This window comes from Podarcis erhardii (genome assembly GCF_964252035.2).
Source record: "Podarcis erhardii genome assembly, chromosome: 9".
NCBI classification, from domain to species: Eukaryota; Metazoa; Chordata; class Lepidosauria; order Squamata; family Lacertidae; genus Podarcis; species Podarcis erhardii.
In genome coordinates, this window is record NC_138512.1 from 61,668,815 (window position 1) to 61,695,798 (window position 26,984).

Consider the following 26,984-nt stretch of genomic DNA (forward strand, 5'->3'; position numbering starts at 1 on the left):
TCTTAGAAGCACAGCCGCTTTTAGCTTACAGATGCTTGCTGTGCATCCACCGCTGAGAAGGGACTTTACTTTTTCTCGTTCAACTGTAATCTGAATGTAGCAAGCCACATATGAAGCTGTACAGCAGGAGAGTCAACAGGCTTCTGAGGAATGTATAAAATAAATAAATAAGATCTGAAGGGATAGTGCTTGTCACTCATTTCATCCGGGACACACATACCCAAAAGTCTTGTAAGTACACAAAGGGGCTAAGTGCAAGAATAATGGTGTGTTTTGAGCACTTGGAAAAACATGACAGTGTTGCAGCCTTTAGGGAAGACTTGAACTCAAGAAATGAGAAACCCATGAGACATTTGTAGTTGCACATAAACTAGTTATGTTTAAGGTTGCCATGTTCCTAAAAGTGAAAATCTGGACAGAGTTGTTGAGTTTTTTTGGAACATCTCCCAAAGAAAGTTTTTGGGCTTTGGGGGGATTTCTAAAGCTGCTTTTAAAAAAAGATTTAAAAAATCACCCTACTTGCCATACGTCCAGGTTTCCCCAGACATTTTGCCGATTTAGAAGAAATCTGCCATGGACACCAGTTTTTGGCACAATTCCCAGATATATCCAGGAAAATCTGGACATATGGCAGGTCTAGCAATGTATGGTTTACCTGTGCTTTCCCACATCTTTTTTATACCCCAAAGGAACTGGTTGGCATTTTCTTTTTTCTTTTCTTTTCTTTTCTTTGCATTCTTGTAGTTGCTGTGTGGAAAACAGACGGCATCACTAACCAGCATCCGTCTGGATTAGAAATATAGTAGTGGAAACATAGCTCTAAGTACACAAAAGGAAGTAACCAACAGAATGTAAGAGCTCTGCTGCCTTGTAAACACGCAATTATATCCTTCTTGAAAGGGGGGGAGTATTCTTTACTTTGATAGTCTCTAATGGCTGTTTTAAGGGCATTAGAGTCTATTATGTCAGGGTCTGTAGTTAAGAGTACTTTTAGTTTGTAGATCATTGACCCAGTGAAGCATAATGGTGCCTTTTCAAGTGTTAGTGCATATCAGGTCACTATGATGGACATAAAGAGGAAATGGGAGTGGAGAGTTTGGAATCATTAAATTCTCCTGAAGGGCTGGTAGGAAAGGGGCTTCATCTGTGCTGCCTTTTTTCCATTATAATGAACAGGATTTAGCTTGCTGGGAAGCAGCAAAAACAAATTATCAGTGTTACGAGTTAATGAAGCTGCCTGCAGAATTGTGCTTTCATAAACAAAACGTGTTATGAGCAGAGAGGATCATGATTTAAAAGGTTGGTGCATTAACATCAGGCCTAAATTAATGCTTCGTTGGGTACATGGGGAAAAGTAAAACCAAACTCCAGGGAACACGCTTGGATTATTATCTGTTTCTAGCACACCACCGCTTCTTTCACTGCAGTAACCTGGAATGGTTGCAGTTTATTATCTGTCCATGATCTGTTGCTGTAGCTGTGTGCTGCTGCAGCCAATACTGCGTTTTTCCTTCTTGCCACCTCATGTTTAATATGACGGTCAGGTATAATAATAGTTGCATCTATAAAAATGCAGATTATATGGAGGTAGTACAGGGCTGGCAGCAATAGTGGCCTGTGAGGTGGCGCAGATGGGACTTGGTTGCTCTCCTAGCTTCCTAACACAGCGGGTTGTTGGTGCTTACCCAACAGAGAGTAGGTGTGGGGAGATTGGTTGTCAAGCGGGCACCTACTTCATCGAATCATATAATTGAAGAGTTGGAAGGATCATCTAGTCCAACACTCTGTTATGCAGGAAACTTTTGTCCAACATGGCATGCAAGAGTCCCATGCTCTACTGACTGAGCTATCCTGAGTATTAAGTGATTAATTTGGAAACATGAAGGCACCACCTGGATATGAACCTAGGCCCTTTGAGATGCTAAAATGGGTGCCCTCTTTGCAGAAACACAGGGGATGGGCAAAGGCATTCCCTGTAGCAGTTCCCAAAATGTGGAACTCTCTCCCATAAAGGTGTGTCAGGCACTCTCATTATGGTTTCTGTCATTTGCTGAAAATGCACCCTGGTCTTTGTCAGATTCAGGTAGGTAGCCATGTAGGTCTGACACAGTCAAAAATTTTTTTTTAAAATTTAAAAATTGTCCAGTAGCACCTTAGAGACCAACTAAGTTTATTCTGGGTAAGAAGTGTGCATGCACACGAAAGCTTATACCCAGAGCAAACTTACCTGGTCTTTGTCAGTTATGATTTGGATGAACTATGCCTCTAAAACTTGCTGAGAATCACTGGTGGGCAGAGGGCTGTTGCACAAGCAGATCCTGCTTGTGGACTTCCCAAAGGCATCCAGTTGGCCACTGTGACAACAGGATGCTGGACTAGATGGGTCATACAGCTGGCTCATTTACTATCATGGTGCTGTGTGTAGTTTCTGTTCTTCTTTGCTTTGGTTTGAATTATTTTATTGGTACCTTATAGTGAAGGACAGGTAATAAATATTTCAAATGGATAAATAATAAAACTTTGGTGGTGGGGCCAAGTCCTCTGCTGAATCTCAGGGCAGCACACCATCTTAGAGAGCAGACGGCATGTCATGTGGCACACAAAGTGCTGCCCCCCTCAAACAAATGTTGCAGAAGAACAGTGGTGGCAGCATGTTTCACATGAGCAGATGAAAACATGAACATGCCTAGTACCTGCTGGAGTGCTTGACCTGGGTTGCCTGCCTTTGGGTCTGCTCACTCAGTGAATCACCTGTTCCAACAGTGCTGTCTTGTGACGTGTTGGGACAATATGTCTTTGGATGAGTCCAGGCCAGCAATAACAAAGCACCAGTGCCTCTGGAACAATGGCTTTGGAGGGCGAGAATAGATGAGGGGGCTGTCCCCAGCACCTGCCATCTCAGGCAGCTGCCTCACTCTGCATAATGGTTGGGCCATCCCCAAGACAACAGATCACCCCGACACTGTTTTTTAATACAAGCCATGTCCCATTGAACCCAGCAGAAAAGTGACTACAGAGCTTAGTGATTCTACTTCCCACGTGTGTTTTAAAAGTCCCATAATTTAGCAGACTAGAATAGATCAGATTGTTTACTGTCAAATATGGAAATTAATCTAACATATATGTATAAATGATGGTCAACCTTAGGTAAATGGACCAAGTAGCAAGTAAAATACCAAATTCAACAACTAGGAATATTACTGCTATCTGTTGCAAGGTGATAACTGTATTCATAGAATCATAGAATCATAGAATTGGAAGAGACCACAAGGGCCATCGAGTCCAACCCCCTGCCAAGCAGGAAACACCATCAGAGCACTCCTGACATATGGTTGTCAAGCCTCTGCTTAAAGACCTCCAAAGAAGGAGACTCCACCACACTCCTTGGCAGCAAATTCCACTGTCGAACAGCTCTTACTGTCAGGAAGTTCTTCCTAATGTTTAGGTGGAATCTTCTTTCTTGTAGTTTGGAACCATTGCTCCGTGTCCGCTTCTCTGGAGCAGCAGAAAACAACCTTTCTCCCTCCTCTATGTGACATCCTTTTATATATTTGAACATGGCTATCATATCACCCCTTAACCTCCTCTTCTCCAGGCTAAACATGCCCAGCTCCCTTAGTCGTTCCTCATAAGGCATCGTTTCCAGGCCTTTGACCATTTTGGTTGCCCTCCTCTGGACACGTTCCAGTTTGTCAGTGTTCTTCTTGAACTGTGGTGCCCAGAACTGGACACAGTACTCCAGGTGAGGTCTGACCAGAGCAGAATACAGTGGCACTATTACTTCCCTTGATCTAGATGCTATACTCCTATTGATGCAGCCCAGAATTGCGTTGGCTTTTTTAGCTGCCGCGTCACACTGTTGGCTCATGTCAAGTTTGTGGTCAACCAAGACTCCTAGATCCTTTTCACATGTACTGCTCTCAAGCCAGGTGTCACCCATCTTGTATTTGTGCCTCTCATTTTTTTTTGCCCAAGTGCAATACTTTACATTTCTCCCTGTTAAAATTCATCTTGTTTGTTTTGGCCCAGTTCTCTAATCTGTCAAGGTCGTTTTGAAGTGTGATCCTCTCCTCTGGGGTGTTAGCCACCCCTCCCAGTTTGGTGTCATCTGCAAATTTGATCAGGATGCCCTTGAGTCCATCATCCAAGTCGTTGATAAAGATGTTGAATAAGACCGGGCCCAAGACAGAACCCTGTGGCACCCCACTAGTCACTCTTCTCCAGGATGAAGAGGAACCATTCATGAGCACCCTTTGGGTTCGGTCAGTCAGCCAGTTACAAATCCACTGAGTGGTAGCATAGTCAAGACCGCATTTTACCAGCTTCTTTACAAGAATATCATGGGGCACCTTGTCAAATGCCTTGCTGAAATCAAGGTAGGCTACATCCACTGGGTTCCCTTCATCTACCAGGCTTGTAATTCTGTCAAAAAACGAGATCAGGTTAGTCTGACATGACTTATTTTTCAGAAATCCATGCTGACTATTGGTGATCACAGCATTCCTTTCTCACAGACTGTTTGCTTAATGATCTGCTCCAGAATCTTCCCTGGTATTGATGTCAGACTGACTGGGCGGTAATTATTTGGGTCCTCTCTTTTCCCCTTTTTGAAAATAGGGACAACATTTGCCCTCCTCCAGTCTGCCGGGACTTCGCCGGTTCTCCAGGAATTCTCAAAGATGACTGCCAGTGGTTCTGAGATCACATCTGCCAGTTCTTTTAATACTCTTGGATGCAGTTCATCTGGCTCTGGAGACTTGAATACATCTAAACTAGCCAAGTATTCTTGTACTATCTCCTTAGTTATTCTGGGCTGTGTTTCCTCTGCTGAATCATTTGCTCCAAATTCTTCAGGTCGGGCATTGTTTTCTTTATCGGAGAAGACTGAGGCAAAGAAGGCATTGAGGTACTTGAAGAGTCAGGAGCAGGTCTGAACGTCCGAAGGACTTTCTGGAATCTTTTCCCTCTCACACTAATACAATGCACTCTTGAACTTGATACTTTGTGATTCAGATGTTTCCCCTAGAAAACATTTTTGTTATAGAGAACCTAAACAGATTTTGCTCTGCTTCAGCATTCCTGTGGGTTGCCAGTGGGCTCAGTTGAAAGAAGTAATCTAATGGCTAGGAGTCCTTAAGTCATCTGTTTGCTAACTGTGATGTGTGCCCATCAACCTGCAATCAGTGCATTATGGATTAATGCCAACAAAGCAAGATGGCATTGGGCCATGTCGGCAGATGATCGAGGAAGTACTATCAGTGACTTCATAATCAGCTAAGAAATCATTTCCAATTTGATTCCCAAAACAAATTAGAGAACAAGCATTCAAATCTTCAGTTGCCCTGGAAAATAATAAATAGTGTCTGTCATGGGCAAGATTACCGCACACTTCATGTTTTCTGCATCTATATAAAAACTGAGAGTCTGCCACACTCTGCTGTGGCCAAAAAAAACCTGCACCTACGATCAGACAATGAAAATATTCAGTTCTAAGCAATGACTTAATTTTAAGGTGATGTCGGAAAGCAGATTTAACCGTCAACCTGAGATAGTTCCTCAGTCCCTCAGGGCCTTACCATCTACTTTCTCCCACATACATGGTAACTGCCATTCATTACAGCAGTGAGGGCAAAACATGTCTTCCATCATTGGCATTGTGTAGTCCAGCTCTCAATAACCAAATATCACAAGAGGGTACAGTGGTGACAAAATAGGAGACTTCTTTCCACGTGCACACCACAGCCATCATTACAATGCACTTTCCAAAGCTAGAATAAACACTACAGTGAAATACTTTTGGTCTTCTTTTTTCACCCTAGATCTGCGGAAGACTTTTGAGCAAGAGCCACTTGGGAAGGAAGTATCTTTGGAACAGGAAGTCCTTCTCCAGTGTCGGCCTCCTGAAGGAATCCCAGTTGCTGAGGTGAGTGGCAACAGCTTTTCTTACGCGAGGGAAGTAAAGGGAGGGGGAACTGACACAGTTATCCTAACTGAGGCCTAATCTGTGGCTAATGGTGCAGTGAATTAGGCGATGGCATGATAAATGGGAGGTAATGGAGATCTAACTGCCTGCTGCTGGTAGAATAGATTGATTGGGAACTGATTAATGACTTCAGAGTCAATTAGAATGCCCCACTAGGCAGAGCTACAGGCAGTTTAGTTTCATTCTTTTGCTCCCTTTTCAAGAAACTAGAACACAGCAAAATTCTATCTGTTATCTCTAAGACAAACACTGGGAAGAATTTATGAATGCATCACTGTTATCTCCCACCCAGACATCCTTTTTAACATGCTACTATTATGACAACGGGCTTTCACATACATTATTAAAAACTTTTTTAATAAATGCTGTATTTTGTTTTACTACTACACTCGTGCATATGGCAAGTCATTCAAGCTGCATGACTATAAGAATTCACATGCTGTGATCTGATAGGAAGCTAGAAGAAAGGAAGGCCATAATCCATCTTTTAATGTTCCATGTCTGTTTTACTTAATAGCAATTAAAAACTCATGGGTGGGTATTCTTTTATCTTCCTTGTGGAAGTGACCCTACTGAGAAGAGGAAAAAAGAGTCAGCTTTCAGCATGGGGACACCATCTGTGAAGAATAACCCCCTAAGTCTGGTAGTTGTGCTGATTATGGAAATGTACTGTTCCTTCTAGTTGGTGATAGTTTAAAATAAGCATTCTCCTCCTCTTCTAAGTACATAACGACTTTGTATTTAAGCTCATAATACAAGCTGCACAGGCCACTTCTATTGTTGTTGTGTTCCACTGGATCACCAAGCAGCTGCCATCTCTCTGGGAGAGTTTATTATGTTTAATTCACCTGTTTCAGAATGTGGCCCTTATTTTTCCCATCTGCCAAATTAAAAGTCTTGCCAACTTGCTAAAAGACAAGTAAGGATTGTTTAGTATAAAGCTGCTTGGCATGTGCTTTGATGGTTGATTTCTTGTGAGGCTCTACAGGCTACCTGAACCTTACTCTGAAACTACACATCACAGTTCCAGCAAAACTGTGGGCAAGCAAGTGAATAAAATCATATATGATTAATTCTGTTTTACTCCCATATTTTCTTTCTTTGCTTTCTTATTTCCTGGGGCAGGAGAAGGAGGAGGAATAATAATTCAGTGGAAAGATGAGCTGACTTCTAATAAGCCAGCTTTGCAGTGGCCATGGTGTACTAATCAGCTGATATTCCTTTGCCTCCAAACATCCCACCAACCAGCTGTTGCAGACAACAGAATCTGCATCAGGGCATGTCATATTGCAGATGCATGGTGGTACTTAGGGACTTCATTACCTTTGCAAGGAGCTGAGATTACTCATGACTGGTAGATTGTCTGCGTGCAGTATTACATGCATAACACAGATCTGTACCTCCCAATATCTTAATAGCTAGGAGCAGGAAGTCTGATTACGTGCCAAAGATAGAGGGAAAAACAGCATGATGAGTAGACAGGAAGCTTTCACTTTTGTTGTGCATAGCCTGCCAAGAAATATTATCGTCTTTTTCCAGAAAAAGAGGAAAAAATAGTGCCATAAATTGTTTTGGTTTTTTAATTATTTAAAAGATTGGAAAAGAAAGATGACACTCCAAATATAGAAAGTATCAAACATTTTTTACAGATGCTATAAGCTTCTAAGCACACCAGCTGACTGTGTAGGAAGCATTTTGATTTAACAACATACGAAATGGGTAGCAGTATTTCTTACTGTTTGTTTTCTCTCGACGGAGATGATGAGAAGAACCTGTGGCCCTCCAGTTGTTGCTGGACTACAACTCCCATAATCCCTGACCATTGACAATGATGGCAAGGAGTTGAAGTCTAACATGTAGAAGGCCAGAAATTCCCCATGCCTGCTCTAGACCTAATCACATTCCCGTAAAGAAGAAGAAGAAGAAGAAGAAGAAGAAGAAGAAGAAGAAGAAGAAGAGTAGTAGTTTGGATTTGATATCCCACCTTTCACTCCCCTTAAGGAGCCTCACAGTGACTACCAATCTCCTTTCCCTTCCTCCCCCACAGCAAACACTCTGTGAGGTGAGTGGGGCTGAGAGACTTCAGAGAAGTGTGACTAGCCCAAGGTCACCCAGCAGCTGCATGTGGAGGAGCGGAGACGCGAACCCAGTTCACCAGATTACGAGTCTACCACTCTTAACCACTACACCACACTGGCTCTCTATAATATGTAAGGTCACAATTTTTCAAGCAATGAGACTCTTCTTTGATTTGCCCCTTCCCAAACACAATTTTAAAAAGTTAATTTATTCATTGACATAGTCTGTCAAATTTTCATAGCTATTCCACTCCTGAGGATAGAGAGAAAAAAATTCCTCATAAGAAACAGATGACTAACCTAGTTTATTTATTAATTTATTAAATTTATATACTGCCCTTTATCACAAAGGTTCACAGCGTGGCTCACGGAATAAAATACAAGAGAAAAACACAAGTACAGTGGTACCTCGGGTTACAGACGCTTCAGGTTACAGACTCCACTAACCCAGAAATAGTACCTCAGGTTAAGAACTTTCCTTCAGGATGAGAATAGAAATCGCGGAGCAGCAGCGGGAGGCCCCATTAGCTAAAGTAGTACCTCAGGTGAAAAACAGTTTCAGGTTAAGAACAGACCTCCAGAATGAATTAAGTTCTTAACCCAAGGTACCACTGTAAACGATTAATACAAAAACAACAAAACAATACTCCCCTTCCCACAGAAACATTTGGAAGGCTGTAGAATATTACTCAGCCAGAGGCCTGGTTGAAAAAGAATATTTTTGCCTGGTGCCTAAAAATATGTATTGAAAGCACCAGGTGAACCTCCCTGGAAAGAGCATTCCACAAAGGTGGACAAACAACCCCAAAAGGAGCACGATGTGACGTGTCCCACCAGAGGTACTACCTGTCCACTAACACTCCACACCCCCGCTGCAATGCATGAAGGGGAAGAGAATAATTATTAGTTTGAGGCAGGGTTCACCCAGGAACGCATGAAGTGGTAAACAGGAGGGCAGCACCACTGAGCGTGTACAGACTGCATTTCTGTCACCATTTAGTAAACAAAGTCTGCCCTAGCTGCTGAATCTGGGATGAGTTGAAGAAGGCTTCCAGGCTGGAAAACATTCTTTCTACGAAAGCCCTGAGCCTTCCCATCATGTCTCGTAAAAATGCATCAAGACTGAACTCTAGAATGATCATCCCCAGAGCTGGCCTGTTAATAGCTGCCGTTTTTCCAGACCATGCAACATATTAATTCACTTTGTCAAGCAGAAGAGATTGATGTCTGCAAGCTAATTGACTGTTAAACCTATTTGTACTGCTGTCGGGGCAGACACCAATTAACACTTGGTGGGTCCCAGAGTCATCTGTGCAGTAGCTATTCTGAATAATACTGTTAATGGCTTCTGCCCACCTACCTACCTCCACCTTACCTTGCCTTTCTTTTTCTTTTTTCTTTTCTTGCTTGTTTTTGAAGCCAGGAGGGGGAGATCAAACACCCAGATTGGAGATTAGCCTAATAGAGCTTCTGTATAGACTCCTTCCAACGCTATTAAAGGAACAAAGGAGCAAACACAAATGAGCATGAATACCTTAATGTGGCGTTTTACTGCTGCCACTAGCTGTAACTGGCGAGATAAAGTGATGAAAGATAACTGGGTTGGTTGAAGGATTACATAATTATTTTAATTTTGGAGATGAATGCACGCTTTGTTTAAGGCTATACTCATTTGCTTGAAAGACTTTTATTATAATAGCATAGTTAACAGAGTAAGAAGTAGGTGTTGGAAGTCAGACAACTAGCTATGTCCCTGACTTCGGAAGACAAGCCAGATAATGTATTCAACACAGTCACGTGTTACTACTTGGTCTTATTTTATGGAAGGTGGTGGACCCTCCTTCAGTGTAGGTTTTTAAGCAGAGCTTGGATGGCCATCTGCTAGTGATGGTTTAGTTGTGATTCCTGCATTGCAGGGAGTGGAGTGGATGATTCTTGGGGTCCCTTATAATTCTATAATTCTGTTATTTTATGGTTACATTAAATGGCTACATTTTATGGTTACCTTACCACCAAGGACATCAAGATAGCGTACATGGTCCCCACCATTTTAACCTTGCAGCAATCCTGTGAGATGGGGTACACTGACAGTCTGTGATTTTCCCAAGCTTCATGGCTCAGTAGGGATTTGCTCCCTGGTCTACCAGGTCCCAGTTCAAGACTCTAACCATTACTTCCTGTTCCACTTAGAAGAAAAGTAAACCCAGTAGCCTAGCATATTTAAATGTGCATTTTTTTCTTTTAAAAATGTGTTTTTTTTGTCTTAAGCTGCATCACATTTGGAAAAGTGCAAAATGCAGTAGACAGCTATGTTCTGAGCTGCACTTTGGTCTGAGAAGTGTAGATCAGCTCATTTCATAGAGGAAGTTGTAAAGAGTGAGTTACGGTATTTAAGAATCCCTAGTCCATCATGAAACTCTGGATAATGACAAATGGCAGGACATATCTTATTATTCAGAAGACTGAGATGTACAGCAGTGAAAGTGTGGGTTTGCTCTGCCTCCAGATTCCCAGACTATCCCTGCTCCTTTGACTTCTTTGCTGTCTTCCCTATCTCTTTAAAGTTTGGACTGATACATCTTAGGTCACATCCTGTGCACAACTTCCTTCTCCTCACACTTCTCTATCAAACCTCAAGATGAGAGGTCTTCTTGGATCCAGTGGCGTAGCGTGAGGGGTGCAGGGGGGCCAGCCGCACCGGCCGCAACATCTGGGGGTTAGGGTTAGGGGGCGCAAATCCACGGGTTAGGGGGCGCAAATCCACAGGTTAGGGGGCGCAAATTACTTGCCTTGCGCCGGGTGCTGACAACCCACGCTATGCCACTGCTTGGATCTATCCTCAGAGATCTGCTTTGTCTTCTCTAGATTAGTTAGGTTGGAACTAGAAACCTTTTTTATTGAAGTTATGCACTTCCTATAATAAACAGCTTCATTGTTTTCTAACTCTACAATATCTCTGTGTGTATGATTGTCACAAGTAAAGTCTACTGTCTAGCCAAATGCACAGGCCACACAGTGCACTCTTCGCATACCAAAGAGCTCAGTTTCAATACTGCTTTGATGAGCCTAAAGAGCTGACTGGTCTTCAGGACTGTGCCTGTTGCCTCTAGCTACTAGCCACTCCTGAACTTCAAAGTGACCTTTTGTACAGGAAGCTACACCACTGTTTCCATCTTTCCTTCCAGCCCTTGTCCAGATGGGTGTTGGCTGCTCTGTGTTGGTTTCCCATTATAAGACAATGTAGAGATGCAGTTGCTTTACTTTTGTGTGAACTGTATTCTGGAGCCAGCGGGAGCTCTAGAAGCTGCCATTCCCAAGACCCAACACATAGGAGGAGCTGGCTAGCAGCCAGCTACAGTTTCTAAAAGCAGCAGCAGCTCAGCTTGAGTTGAGGCTTCACTGAAACATAGCATTTGTTTGAGTGGATTGGAGTTGCAGGCCTTGTAAGAGACAGCCAAATCCAAATGAATGGGTGTGTGTTAGGAATTCTACACATTGCCCAGAAGGCCTAGAGTCAAAGCCAGATTCATTATTCTGGGTAGCTTGGAGCCAGGAAAGGCAGCAGACGATTTGTTCAGCCAATGGAAAAATCAACTCGGCATCTCTTTCACTAGTATTAGTGCAGCAGCAATCCAGTAGCTGATGAAGGAAAAGGTTAATGTTGTAGGAAGAATGGCAAAAGCAATATGACATTTGCAGTAGCTCTGGCTTTTTTCTACCAACATCACTGGTTGCTTAACCATAGTTAATGAATCTGTGTATAGCACCATGGTTAAGGGTTATGTTAGCAGGTTTTCCCTGTTAACCCAGGATCTGAAGTCAGATGATTGTTCTACCTACCCAACTCTTTCTTTCTGAATATGGATTTTGTTATTTTCAAGAAAAATAACAAGTGACTAACTGAGAGACCAGTAAGCAGCAGCAGCAACAGTGGAGTACATTATTTAAGTATTCCAAATTATGTACAGTCGAGGGCAAAAGTTGAGGCAGAGCCAGCGATAAAAGGTATATAACAATATCAGTCCACAACTGAGCATCTGTTACATCCAAAAAGTATCATGGGGGAATAGAGATTGAAGAGATATCCTTTCCTACTTCTCCTCCTAAAAGCGCAAGGTTGCATACAAGGCTCTTCCCCTCCCCATTTTATCCTCATAACAGCCCTGTGGGGTAGGTTGGACTGAGAAACAATGACTGGCTCAGTCAGCCAGTGAGTTTCATAGCTGGGCAGGGATTTGAGTCCTGGTCTCTCTGGTCCTTGTTCAACACTCTTTCCGCTGTGCCACAATGGCTCTACTATATTGGAAAAAAATACACATTTCTTTTTATGACACCAAGACACATCAAATTTAAAGGTCTAGATTGTTGTCATAGCGTGTAAACTGGGGCAGGAGGTGCAGAAAAATGATGGCTAACTTCCTCACAGTATGTTTCTGATCTGAACCAGATGGCACCACTAAGAATTTGTGATTCTCTTAGTTCCTTCCAAGGAAAACCTTAACACAACCTTGGGCATTGGAGCCCTAATTGAAAACGACATATAGTCAGTGGCAGTGTGGATCCATTTGTGTTGGGTTTCCAGAGTGGGTGTCTTTAACAGTATTGCCCCAGTGAAGAGTGCGGTCTTAGATACTCTTTAAACAAGGCCCTACCACCAGTAGTCCTCTGGGAAAGACAAGCCTGTGTTCTCTCTTTTTTCTTTCTAGGACACATACTGATGCTTCCAAAGTAACACAGCCAAGTTATTAGCAATTAATTCGTTTTTTCTTTGCTTCTTCTCTTTTCAAAGATGCCCGAATCTCATTGGGAGTGAGGAACGGTCTCTGAGTGAGGCAGACTCATCAAATTAATTCCTAGCAATAAGGTTATAGATCAAACATCAGTGAGATCTAAGATTAGTTAATATGCCATAAGCAGCTAAATGAAGTTTTGCATTGGAATGTGTGATTCGCTGCACCTTCAACAAGGGGATAATTGCCTCGCTAATTATAAAGGGGCTGCTTCTCCCTAAGAGTTTAATTGCAGAACATCAGCTGTAAAACTTGGTGACCCAATTGGGCTTCAAAACTGCCATTGTACCTGCTTAAATCCAGTTAGATGTGGGTGAGGGGAAGCATAGGGGGCAGTTACTGTGATGTCAAGCAATCACATTTGCTTGTGAAGCTGGGATGAGTGTGACTCAAATTCTGCTCAGCTGGCATTGTCTGGGCAGAAAGCTCAGAGCAGCCTGGGACTTATCCAAATATGTAGCATCAGGTGGCTGCTGTGTCTAATTGATTGTTAATATAACTGCTGTTTGCTTTGTTTGATGAGAGTGGCTCTTGTTTTTTCCTCTTTTCTTTCTCTGCCATTATCCCTTAATTGGAACTCCTGTGTGTATGCATTTCTATGCAGGTGCTCTTGTCGCCCTGGCTGTGTTTTGTATTCTGTTCAGAAAGGGGAAAGCTTTTATAAGGCGGGTGGAACGCTAGAGGCAAAGATGACTGTGAATACTGATAGGGCAGGAAGTGGCGCTGTCACTTGCAAAGCTGTGTGACACCTATTGTGGGGCATCATCTGGAAGGTATCAGTAGGGCAGAGAAGGCAAGGAGGTTCTGCAGAGCTACGGGGTATGTTTTAATAGTTACAGAGAATAAGTTCAGAAACAGAAACTTTGGCTGCAGCTTTGGAATGGGTCACTTACCACTTTCCCGTCCTGCACACTGATTCCTTTGCCCCACCTTCTGAAGACTTCCAGACCAGCGCTCTCAGCAACGGGTCGCAGTCTGCGCTCTTGTTAACTCAAGGCAGACAAGCAGCAGAGTAAGAGGGCAAAAGCATAGATCGAGGAGCAATGGAGGCAAGGTTGGGTGACTTGAGTGGCAAAGAAGTGCCAGCACCAGAAGGGGTTTCCCCCCATGAAATAAAACAAAACAGATAAGAAAGAAAGGAATAAAGGGCGATAATCTTGGTGCTTCAAGCAACAACCTCTTTTACCTTCCACTGCCTGAAAACCCGTGTGAGATAGCACTGGGCTACTCCTTTCACTTGCCCCACTAGGCCCCCTCCTCCTGAAAGCCTCCTGCCCTTTCACCACTTTCTGTTATGAATTTCCTGGTCTATTCAACTAGCTGCTGCCTTCCCTTGTTCCTCTCTTTTTTTTCTAAACCACCACCAGCTTTTGCCCTGCCTTCTTTTCCTTGGCCCTTGCTTTTGATATATTTTTACTGGGATGTCTGCTTCATCTCCCTCTTAGGCAATTGCCTGAATCTGCTCCCTGGGTGGATGAGGGCAGGTCCCAAATTATCCTCTTTGGATTTATTTCTATTGGGCCCTGTTTATGTCAGGTTCCTTCATTCCAGGTTCCTTTAGGTGTGTTCACCCATGATCCTGTAAACCAGTACAAGCTGTCTGTACATATGCACACTGTTTGTTGATTTGTACAGCTCAAATACCGTGTAAATAGACTGTATACTCATTGAATGTTACAAGTGAATAACTGTACAAGCATACAGCTCACCTACTGTGGTCAGAGAAACAGCCTGCACACTCCTTGAACATAAAGAGTACAGCTCAACTATCCAGTGTGTACACTTGTTGATATTACATGTGAAAAACTTTGAGTATACAGTTCAACTATTGTGTGCACAGATACTCAGATTATACACTTATTGAATGTGATGTATGAACACCTTTCTTGCATGTCTCTCCTGCTTCATCGGCTCTTAACCCAGGTCCAGTTGCCTTTACCAGCTGTACTTTCTCACTGTTCCTTCCAGTAAGATCCTTTGATCAATTCCTTTTAGCTCGTTGGAAGCTGTGATGATGAAATTAATTTTAGTAACAGTTTTAACTCCCTCAATTTTTTTTAGTCTGCTGTGTTATATTTGTTAGTGTTTTAATTTGTTGTTGTCAGCTGCCTTGAGTTCTGCTGAGGAAGGATAGGATATATATATCCTGGTGGGGAAAATGGCAAATTCATGTTTATTAGAGTTAAGACAGAGCATGCTCAGCGGTTGTCCTGTTTTCCAGGATGGGTGTCAAACTGTTGCTTGTGTGAACAGATAACAAAGTAAAACCCTGTTATCATTTCATACTGTGAGGGTCGCCTCTATTATGTTGTACCTGGTGATGAGGATAAGCTGCTTCCCTGATTCTTAATATGCTATAAGGAGGAGCGTGGCTGGAAAATGACTACCTATGGAATTATGAAATTGTTTGATGCTGATAGGAGGACTGGGTTGCAGCAGGCAGAAAGCACTTCATTGCTAATTATATTGATGATCACAAAAAAGTGTGCAGTGCAGCTGTTTGTGGCGCAAAGACATATGGCACAGTTAGAAGCTTGGTAGCACCTGAAAAACCCACTGCCAAACCTTTGAAGAGCTAATTGAAATTGTCTCGCATCATGATAAAGCTCGTTCCACCAGACATTGTTCAATGCTTAAGTTTAAATGCAAAATAAGGTTTCATTATATGATGTGCATGTATATTCTAGCAGGCCCAAATGATAGGCAAATCATTTTCTCCTGTGAGGAGGAGGAGTGTGCTTCTTTTAAGAATGCAACAGTCCATGATTTGTATACAGATTTATATTTTCAAAGGTTAAAAATTAAATATACGCCAAATAATCAACTGGTGTGACTTTTAAGTAGACTATGCAAAACCTAAAACTAATTTGCTTTGCCTGCCCTCAATTCATTATTTTAACATTAAACAGTTGCTCAAAATGTTCTACAGACCTGATTAGGGCCATGTAAGGGAGCCCTTGTGACAATTGTGGGTTTTTCTCCCTTGCTGATGGCTGTTGGTCTCACATTTCATGTTGGGTGACATGTGGCAGGTTCCCTCAGTTAATTAGAACAAATGTGCCAATTATGTTAATATATCTTCCGATGCCAATCAGTGAATAATTAGAGACAACACATCTGTCTCCCACCAGGGAGTAGGAGAGAGTGAGCGAGAGAAAGCAGGAACTACAAGGTGCATAGTGCTCTAAATTGCTGCCACAGTGGATTGTGCATTTCTTCCCTATGAATGCAGTGTCATGAAAGCCTTGCACATGCTTTAGCAATACTGTGTGTGTTGTGTGTGTGTGTGTGTTTTCACACACAGGGAGGGCATGAAGTTGCATGCAATCACATTTTCCTTAGCCTGACATGTTGGAAGAATTATCCAGGTGTTTTGTTACAGTGAAAATTCTGCAACAGCACTGTAGTATTTATGGTGTTAGGTTGTTGGGACCCTGTGGGTATCACAGCTGCTTCTTTATGGGCAATGGTGTGCATCAAAAAAGCAAAGGAGCTTCAGTGACTTATCTGTTATGTTATCACTGTGCATGAAAGGTGCTCTAGCATTTGTGGGCTAATTGTTCCTATATTGCAGATGTAGGTGAGGAGGGTGAGAGAATATATATGCATCTTTTAGCATGAAATTTTGGCATGGTTGAGAGATACATTAATGTTTTGCTCACATTCAAAGCTCCTTCAGTGTGATGTAGCCAGTGTGGTGTAGTGGTTAAGAGCAGTGGACTCGTAATCTGGTGAACCGGGTTCGCGTCCCCGCTCCTCCACATGCAGCTGCTGGGTGACCTTGGGCTAGTCACACTTCTCTGAAGTCTCTCAGCCTCACTCACCTCAGAGAGAGTTTTTTGTAGGGGAGGAAGGGAAAGGAGATTGTTAGCCGCTTTGAGACTCCTTAGGGTTGTGATAAAGCAGGATATCAAATCCAAACTCTCTTCAGTTTCCTTTTGTGTGAGCCATGATTGGCTAACTGCAAACAAGAAAATGTGTGAGCTCCTAGTGGGGAGTTTGTGGCTGCTTTGCTCCTGTGGTTGTTATGTGGTTGCATTGCACTAAGTTAAGTTATGACTTGTGTTAGTGTTGCATCCTGGCTCATGTTCCATATATTCTCTTCCAGACTGTGAGCTGTGTGTCCTATGGTTTACAGCTCAAAATTTGTCTGGGAGAGTTAAACCATAAACATGAATTCAGGAAACATTGTAAGTCAAACCATGGCTTGGCACAGCAGCACAATGGCCAGGAAAGGACCAAAACAGCTGCCATATTTTCTTTGGGAAAATTTGCTCATTCATACTAAGCCATGGTTTAGCTCAGGAATGAAATTTACTGCATGTACTACAATAAAAAAAATGTTATGGAAATGTTATATAGGTGGCATGTTACACCAGTAAAACTTGGAAAGATGTATAAAATGAGTAATAAATGTTGGAAATGTCAGGAGAAAGAAGGAACATTCTATCATATGTGGTGGGAATGTAAAAAAATGAAAGGTTTCTGGGAAATGATTTATAATGAATTGAAAAAAATGTTGAAATATACCTTTGTTAAAAAAAACCAGAAACTTTTCTGTTAGGAATACTAGGAAATGACATAAAAAAGAAGGATGAGAAGTTGTTTTTATATGCAGTAACAGCGGCAAGAATTTTGGTGGCACAAAAATGGAAACAGGAAGAAATCCCAACGAAAGAAGAATGGAGAATGAAGTTGATGGAATACACAGAATTAGACAAGCTAATGGGCAGAATTCGGAACCGGCGAGACCAGAGATTTACCAAGGACTGGGATAAATTTACAGAGTATATTAAGAATATATGTGAAGGTCAATTAACGTTTGTAGGTTTTCAAGAAGCTCTGGGATAATAATGGAAAGAAATATTGTTTTATAATAATTGTTAAGATTGATTTGGTTAAAAAAACAAAACAATATAGATGTAAGAATTGTGAATAATTGTGAAAACATGAAAATTTCCAGATAGACTGAAGGAAGTCTGAAAGTGGAAAGATTAGATTTGGATGTATAATTCAAATGGAATGGTTTTTTGTGTTTTTTCTTTCTTTATTATTTATTGTTAAATTTGAAAATTTAATAAATAAAAAATTTAAAGGGGAAAAAAGGAAAGGAAAAGCCATAGTTTAGTTCAGTGTTACGTGCAAACGAGGACAGTAGGGATAAAGAAATCCGCTAGCTGCTATCAGAGTGAGAAGACCTGGATTCACAAGCAGATGTGTTATTTGCATATATATCAGTTACAATAACCTTCTTTTTAAAAATAGCAGCTGTAGAGGGCCCTGATTCAGATTGGCTCCATGGTATTGAGTAAGTAGGGCCTTAATCCTTTATCCATGGCACAACTGTTCTGTTAGGACAGAAGCTTCATTTCACACCAAAATTAGGGGATCTAAATCTGACGATATCACAGGGGTGTCTGATGTAAAGAAGCATAAAGCATAGAACTATAGTAATATGGAGCTCCTAAATTACTGAAATATGTGAAAATATAGATGAAGCAGGACTTTTTATTGCAAACTGTCCTTCATTTTCCTGAGGTAATTGCAATGTGCATTTTCTATCTGGAGCAATTGTTGTTTGCTTTATATAGTACTATTACCAGTGGCATTATAACTCTCTCATTTTTTAAAGGCCCTACGAGTAGATCTGGTGGTTTTGGTCAAAGCCCCAAGGAGCTTAAAATGCAATATCCTGTCTTTTATGATAAATTATACACATAAAACATTGGCAAATGGTTTGAATTTTCATCCTCTGAGTGTGTATCCAGCATTTTAGAAGAAATTATAACAGAGCTCTGATGAAGAAGGCATAGCAAGGCTTGATTTTGAGAAACATTATGAAAGAGATGGAACCATAGGAGGGAAGTTAGCCTAAGGTACAGGAGAAAATGGCAAACATCATTAGAGAGGTTTTTCCAATCATCTTCTTTTATGTGACTCTGCCCCATATCTCAACTCCATCTTGTCTTTCTTGTGGCTTTCTGCAGCTGTGCTTATGTTATCTGGGCTCTCAACATACCTTGAGCCAGTTTTCCTGTATTATTACATCTGCAACGGGCAGTATTTGGTTTTACTGTACTTTTAATAAAGTTAATTTTATACTTCATTTTGTACTCATACTCATTTACTTGGGCGTAAGCCCCATCAAACTCTGTAGGACTTATTTCGAAGTAGATATGTATTGGGTTACATCATCAGTGTTTGCTTCTCTGTATTTAGTTTCCATATTTGAAAAGCACTGTCATTATATTGGTATGATTTCTGCAGCAAAGTGTGCAAAGTATTTTGGTTTCCTTGTACTTTGTTACTACAAGTATCTAAACAACAACAACAACTAAGTATCATCCTTCTGTAACAAATAAGGATCATAGATAGGTTTGTTATATAGAAGTCCATTTCGTTAAATTCAGTTAGACACCCCACCCTATCGCTAGGCAGAGGGAGGTAGCTGCCTTGGGTGCAGATGTCAGAAAGAGGAAGCAGTTCTGCCACCATCTGCTGAGTCTCTAACTAGCCTCTTCTACACCTCTTAAGCTACTCAGTTGCCTTTAGGCACCATAGTGGTGAGGATTGCAGGTGATGTGAATGCCTACCTATGGACAGGGCTTTGCACATTCACACCAAACGATCATTTATGGGATAACATAGAACACTCGGTTCAAATATGGATATTCCTGCCTTGGAGTAATCATTCCTTTGGTGGGACTTAACTGGTTCTAGCAAGGAATGAATCAAGCTTTGTGTTACTGAAAACGGGAGAGGCTTACTGCCTATATGCTCATAGTGTTTTCTGTGACTGAAATAAGATGGAGCAGGCTTCGTTGGCTTCCAGTCTCCTTGGGCAGATGTTCAAATGGTTTAGGGTAAAGGGGATGTTTGTCAGGACAAACCGGGTCTTTATTAGTAGTGAGACCCTTCTGTGTTCCATTGGGTTGGCCAGGGGCTGAGAATATTTCTGTTTTTCTTCGTTTCATTAAATTGCTGGGCACAAATTCCAGTGATCCAGTGACATGAAGGCACTGCTTTGATCCATCCTGGGTCTCTAAAGCATGCTCAGTTCAAAAGCAAATAAGCCACTGAATGTTCAGCCAAGTTATGCTAGACTACTTACCTCAGGCGGCTCTGGGAGAATGGGGTGCTTCTCTGGAGTGGAAATGAATGGAATATTGTATAGCTAGAGAACGCATGTCTATATCTTTAACTATTTCCCTCTGTTTGTCTACAAACATTTTTTTAAATGTTCGTATAAAGATTAGGAGTGTTAAGTTGCAACTGTGGCTAATATGCTTGTAGCATATATAGTAGAATCTATGCACACATTATCCTTGTTTTTACATCTGAACACAAGATGTTTTACTTGTAAAATCCTTTGGGTTTATGTCTACAAATGTAATATGTGAGTGAGGCAGATTTGCAAGCCTATAGCATTGTGAGCACACTCAGCCAAGATGCATCATTTATTGTAACGTTCTTTGATTCTATCTGTATTGTACATTTTTATTGCTAGACACTCTAAGAGTGTTGCCAAAGGGCAGGGTAGGAATGCAGTAGTTCCCCTACACATTTTGCTTCATATTTTCCTTTTCAGGAGGCCTATTGACTTACATTTATATATGCAAAAGCTCAGAGTGCCATCTGTTTCTGTCTCTTGGTGGCCCTGTATGTAGACAATACTGTACTGAGTTAGATGGACCAGTTTTTTGATTCAGTAGAACAGCCTCCTACATTTCTAGTCTTCTGATATAGATATAGATATTAATTTTTAAAAAAACCACTGCATGCTATTTATGGTAGGGGTTGCTGACCTTCCCTGTGAATCTCAACAGGTAGAGTGGCTGAAAAATGAAGAGGTGATTGATCCCGTTGAAGACCGAAATTTTTACATCACTATTGACCACAACCTGATCATAAAGCAGGCACGCCTCTCTGACACAGCCAATTATACTTGTGTTGCCAAAAACATTGTGGCCAAGAGGAAGAGCACGACTGCTGCTGTCATTGTTTATGGTAAGGGGAAATGGTTTTGCCTCACTATGAAACTACAGCTTGATCTACCAAATTAATACAGTGAGTTGTACCATCCAGTTGGCTATTTCTCTCCAGGACCTGGCAAGCAGAATATGCATATGATCACATGGCTGTCATCTAAAATGTATATCCCTTGGAAAGACCTTCTTGGACAAGGGGGACATGTGTGTATGTGTATTTAGGGATTTTTATTTTGCCCTTTTGCAAATGACTAAAGGTGGCTAAGCTAATCAATAGCATTAAAACAACAGCAGCAAATAACAAAATCTGCAGATTAAACAAAGATAACCATAAAAACAGTGACACTAGTGAGCCATTAAAACAGTTTGAATTAGTTATCCTGAAAAGCAATCAAATGTCATTAAAACACTAGCAGAACACAATGGATATCTCTTCTCCAATAGCCACTTGCCCAACCAAAGATTGCACTTGATGGAGAGATCAAATGACCCAAACTGGTCTATAGACCTTGTCACCAACTATTTTTTGGACTAGCACTGCATGGAATGGGATAAATCACAAAGGTTCTTGCCCTCTTCCCCTCCTCCCCAAACACAAAGCATGTGGACAATTGGCAAATGTTTCAGCATCTCAAATTTCACTGCACTAGCTATGGCAGTGTTGTCATAAAGCTACACTGATCCTCTAAATGATGAAGTCTTTCTGCTTCGTCACAAAATCCAGGCAAATCCATCTATGCAATCCACTTATTAAGCATCCCTACATATAATGCCCCCAGTGCAGAACTGCCATACCACATAGAAGTTTCCCAGTGGGCTCCTTGTGCCTGGAACAATGTATGTATAAACTGTCCTTTGTTGTCTACTAAAGTGAGAAAAGTATTGTGAGGATAAAACCTAGCTCTAATGGTACCATAGATGATCCTTGTTGCTTTTATCACAATCAGTTTAATTACAAGACAGATTATGCTAGAACTTTTATTTTGCAGGCAGGGCAGCAGTTTCGCTTAATTGTAAGCAGTTGTCTCAGTGAAGTCACAGTGAGGGCTTTTCATTCCTCTTTCTGTGAGGAAAATGGTTGAATACAGCTAATTAGCAGTATTTGTGATACAAAGGAGGCCCAACAGACGCACACAGCATAGTTCAGCTGGAGAGCACAATAGCACGCAGGAACAGAAGCAAGGCTCAGCACACACTATATATAATTATTCTTTCCAAACACAAAGAGTTTGACTAGGTAGGTGGAACTTCGTCACCTGTTGCTGAAATGCTGTGAGGAATAGGGGATTGGAGTTGAAAACTCGATAAGCCTACCTAAGATACTTTTTGCATGAGCTCACACCTCTATGACAAAGACTGTCAGTGAATTAAGGAAAACAGCCATTCGATCCTATACAGAAACCAGTGGTCAAGGTTGTTGGAGGCTAAGTTCAGCAAGATATAGAGGGCCTTATGCTCTCTACCCTTGACCTATGGCATGCTGCAAAGAAGGATAGGCACCGGTGCAGGAATGAGTAGAGCAAAGGTCCACTGAGCTATTTTTGTTTTCCAACAGAGCATGTAGAGAATGGTGTTTTTGTTTGCTAGTCACTCTGGATATCAGTTATTCCCAGTATCAGAGGCTCTGTGCATCTGAAAACCAGTTGCTGGAGAACATGAGTGGGGAGAGTGTGATGGTGCTCATACTCTGCTTGCAGGCTTCCCATGGGAAGCTGGTTGGCAACTGTGCAAATCAAAGGCTAGGCTAGGTAGGTCTTTGGTCTGATCCAGAAGGAGTCTTCTTACATTCTCATTTTTAATCAAAACACAGTGAGCTGAAGAAATTAGTTCTTCTTGTTACTGTGGAATGCTGATGTCCCATGCCTTGCTTTTTTTCACATTTCATTACCAAGGCATAAAAACGGAACCAGTGGGAATATGCAGTCAATACTGCCTTTGGCCTGCAAGAATTAGATCCTAGACCCCATATTACATTCAACATGTGAGAGCAGCCTGGCGTTCCACTGTTGAGAAATCTGAAGGCTTCCTAGGGAAGAGATAAAGGGAGATAAAGAACTTATAAAGAGAAAGAGAGGTGACTAAGAGCACCTTTTCTGTCTATGTGGTTGCATTCATTATCAGCTTTCTCTGCCTCAAGGCAGGACAACTTGCAGAATTCTCAACAGGCTGTTGTCACGTGGTAAGCATTATTATTATTATTATACTAATTATTAAATTTCTATATTACTCTTCATCCGAAGATCACAGGGCAGTTTACAATATGAAAACGTAAAAATATATTCCATAATAACAAATTAAAACAATACACACACAACCCCAACATACACAGTTTTAAAGGCCACAGATTGTTTAATTAGCCAAAGGTCTGCAAGAAGAGGAATATGTTTGCCTGGGACCAGGCAAGATAATAAAAATAAAACAGATAAAGCAGTTAAAACAGTATAGCACAGTCCCTTACTCCTAGCAATTGTGAGCTTCATCAGAGCAGCCTGGAAGTCCATCTATCTCTGGGAAGGGTGCATTTTAGTGGCATGCCATATAAACGCTGTTTAAAATGGGAAAGGGGGAGAAAAGTTAACTGATAGAGTTGTGAATTAATGCTCCCTTAGAAAAGGAATTTTGTAATTAGGGTTGGTACATCTACTAGGGGAGGGATACATTACTCATTTGCATTTTCTGATTCATTTAATTAGAATTCATAAATTGTGTGCCAGTGTTCCACATATCAGCTGGGATGGAAATAAAGATCAGTTGAATCACTACCCTAATTGTGGTGCACTTAACTGAGGATTTTGGCAGGCTGTTGGAAACCAAAAGGGAAATTGCATGCAATACATAAGAGTGAAGAGCTTAGGCTTTTAAGAAGCACCAGTTCATGTGTATAGATAACTAAAGCGATTAAGCTCCAACATTCACCATACCTGGCTTAATAAAGAGGCCAACACAGTACATGAAATAGTAAAAGCATTAGGATTCCTGTGAAATCTCAGTGTTCATTGACTTATATACCCTGCCTTTGAGCCTTTTCTATTTCTCTGTCTTCTCAGTCAATGGAGGATGGTCAACCTGGACCGAGTGGTCCGTCTGCAACAGCCGTTGTGGAAAAGGCTCCCAGAAGCGCACAAGAACCTGTACCAACCCTGCTCCACTCAATGGAGGTGCCTTCTGTGAAGGCCAAAGTTTGCAGAAAATAGCTTGTACCACATTGTGTCCAGGTATGTCAAATATAACTCTGATGGGTCCACTTCTGTATATTTTGTTTCCATCTTGTTCTTCTAGCATCAAGCTTTTGGGAGATAACTGTTTTCTTGTCCCCCCCCCCCTCCCCTCCCTTTTAGTGGGTAAATGTTTCATTCTGTTATATAAATGCACAGAATGGTGTGCAAACAGCAGTAGGTTCATTCCAATTATTGCACAAAGCTTACCCACCATCTCTGTTCTTTGTAATTTGCAATTTACGTAACATTTCAAAGCTCAAAATCTTAAGAGACTTAACTCTTAGCTCTGTTGAAATCTCTGGAAGTAAACTGGAATTTAAGTATATAAAAGGATTCTGAGCAGTAAAGCTGAAAACAATATTTTAAGCTCTTGGGTGAAGACTTTTTTACCTGCCAGGACAAACAAGGGCATTCGTAGGGGAACTTTCCCCCCTTCTTGCTACATTTTGGTCACTTTGCTCAAAGACTTGAGACTAGAGATTTGATATTTTTGAATACTTGTCAATATATTTTGTTTTAAAGCATATTTTAGATATTTTGTTTTTGTAAACAATATTTTTTTTTATAGTAAGCAATCTATAGATTGACTAGTAAAGAACATAGTGAATAAATAGAGACTGGTAAACTCTCCACATCTCATTTGGGATTGATTTTGAAATAATCTGAGGTTCCACCCCCACCTCTGCAAAACAAAATAAACACAAAGAAAGAACTTGGATAATTTTCTGAACCAACACAAGTCTCTGAAAATGACCCATCCTAACTATCTCCATCAGACCCAGCAAACACACACACACACCTGGCCAGTGACAACATGAACAGCAGTAGTATGTGTAGAAATGGGAGACAGGGAGGTCTGTCTACCTCCCCATCTTTCACCATGACTTTGTGGCCCTTGATAGTTGTAGTAACCTAAGCAATAGCACTTGGAATACTACAAATCTCAAAGACCACTGTGTCTCTCTCCCTAGTGCACTGCTATGCAGGGCTCTAAGATGATGGACAAAGAGAGGGCAAGTGTCCAACTTCTCATATCCCTATGTGCTTCAGTTGCTTGTGATACTGCTGATGTTGTCCAAGTATGCAAAAGAATCAGAGAGCATGTTTGGCAGAGGAAACAGCCTAAGGGCAACAGTGTTTTGGGGTCAAGGAGTGTCGGAAATTTAGTGTCACTTCTGCATCTGTGCTCAAATCTTGTGTGTTTGGATGGGGTGGCAGGTGAGAATTATGGTGCAGCTAATCAGGATTATTAAATCTAATGAGTGACACAAACTCTAATGATGAGGGTGTTAGCCCAGCAGCTTGCTATTAGACTGCTGCTTCTCATACTACAAGCATTTGTTAAAGCAGAAAGTCATCACTGTGGATAGTTGGGCTCAATCTTATCATGAAGTCAGTGACCGCATCAGAGTCACTGATTGCTTCCATATATGCTTCATATTGGATGTTAAACATGATTTATGTTCGCACAAAGTTTGTGGAGGTGTTATACAATGTTAGCTGTTAGATTTCCTCCTATTTGTTTGCAGTGATGCTATATGTCACGGTGTCAAGCAATTCTTATCCCACCACATTCTCCTTCACTTTCTTTGCTGTAAAAATTACAGATTTTTATTTGGAAGAGGGTTTGTTGTACCACCCGAGTTTGCACAACCTGAATTTTCTGGGATGCATTAAATCCCACCCAACAAATAGTGGGAATCTGGAAGTGTCCACTGAATCAGGGTTTAGTAGCCGAATAGAAAGGGCTGCATATGTACATACGCTAGCAGCTTTCTGGGTGGAATTTGCTGTCCTTGAGCAATATGAATTTAATGTCAGATCACTGTAAGACTTCATTACAGCATGGCACCCCCACAATCTAGGCTGTTCCTTAAACAAATAAGGCAAATGGTCCAGAAACAGACTGAAACGAAGCCCTTTAATATAGGCTTCAGAGTATTTTCAGACTAAAATAAATATCATTTACAGATAGGTAGCCGTGTTGGTCTGCCATGGTCAAAACAAAATAAAAAAATTCCTTCCAGTAGCACCTTAAAGACCAACTGAGTTAGTTCTAGGTATGAGCTTTCGTGTGCATGCACACTTCTTCAGATATCATTGATATTGCATGATCTGTATTTTGGATAAATAAGATATCGGCTTTCTCAAATGTTGTACCACTCTTCATGCACAGCAGATTCACATCTGGGTTGTTGTTGTTGTTTTTTTAAAAAAGACTTTATAAACAAGTCTTTATTTACATCTCTACCTCTTGCCTCCCTCCCCTTCAAAATTGATTGATTTATTTTTCTTTTACTTTTTTCTGGAGCAGTAGATGGAAGGTGGACACCGTGGAGTAAATGGTCTACCTGCGGAACAGAGTGTACCCACTGGCGCAGGAGGGAATGCATGGCCCCAGCACCAAAGAACGGGGGGAAAGACTGTGAAGGCCTTGTCTTACAGTCCAAGAACTGCACAGATGGTCTGTGTATGCAGAGTAAGTAGAAGTACATGAATGCAGCTACACTGGCATTGTGATTTGTAGAAGAAAGAAACCCACTGAAACAATTAAAAACAATTAAAGATTCAATATTCTCATACTATATTGCTGGAGTGGATCCAAAAAGGACCCTCCACTTTATGACAACACAGAGGTGGGTGGGAAACCCACAATCCTGCATTTAAAACATTTGGCAGAAGTTTCAGAAAAAAGTCTTGCTCTGTGCTCCATTTGGGAAGAATTTCGACTGAAGCTTGCTAAGCATGGGAGGCCATGCTTCCTTTTTTAAAAAAAGTGCCCAATTGCATGAGGGTTTTAACAGCAAATCCTTCAAATATATTTTTTATTTATTCTGCCACCTGTACTGATTTCCCCCTCACCTTAATTTCTCCCTCCTGGGATTTGGACTTGCAAGCTTCAGTATGAGACTTGGCAAAGTTCTTCT

General features: G+C 41.3%; 1 protein-coding gene across 3 annotated transcripts in view; it reads left to right on the forward strand.

The window, feature by feature from the left end:
- UNC5C (unc-5 netrin receptor C) overlaps positions 1-26,984 on the forward strand; it is a 306,008-nt gene that overhangs the window by 220,938 nt on the left and 58,086 nt on the right. For 2 of the 3 annotated variants that reach the window (XM_081876732.1, XM_081876730.1), the window contains exons 4-7: positions 5,820-5,923; positions 20,678-20,858; positions 23,887-24,054; positions 26,372-26,536. In XM_081876732.1, coding sequence (XP_081732858.1) covers positions 5,820-5,923; positions 20,678-20,858; positions 23,887-24,054; positions 26,372-26,536 — 618 coding nt within the window. The remainder of the gene's footprint in view (positions 1-5,819; positions 5,924-20,677; positions 20,859-23,886; positions 24,055-26,371; positions 26,537-26,984) is intronic. The other variant, XM_081876731.1, reaches the window with a different exon arrangement.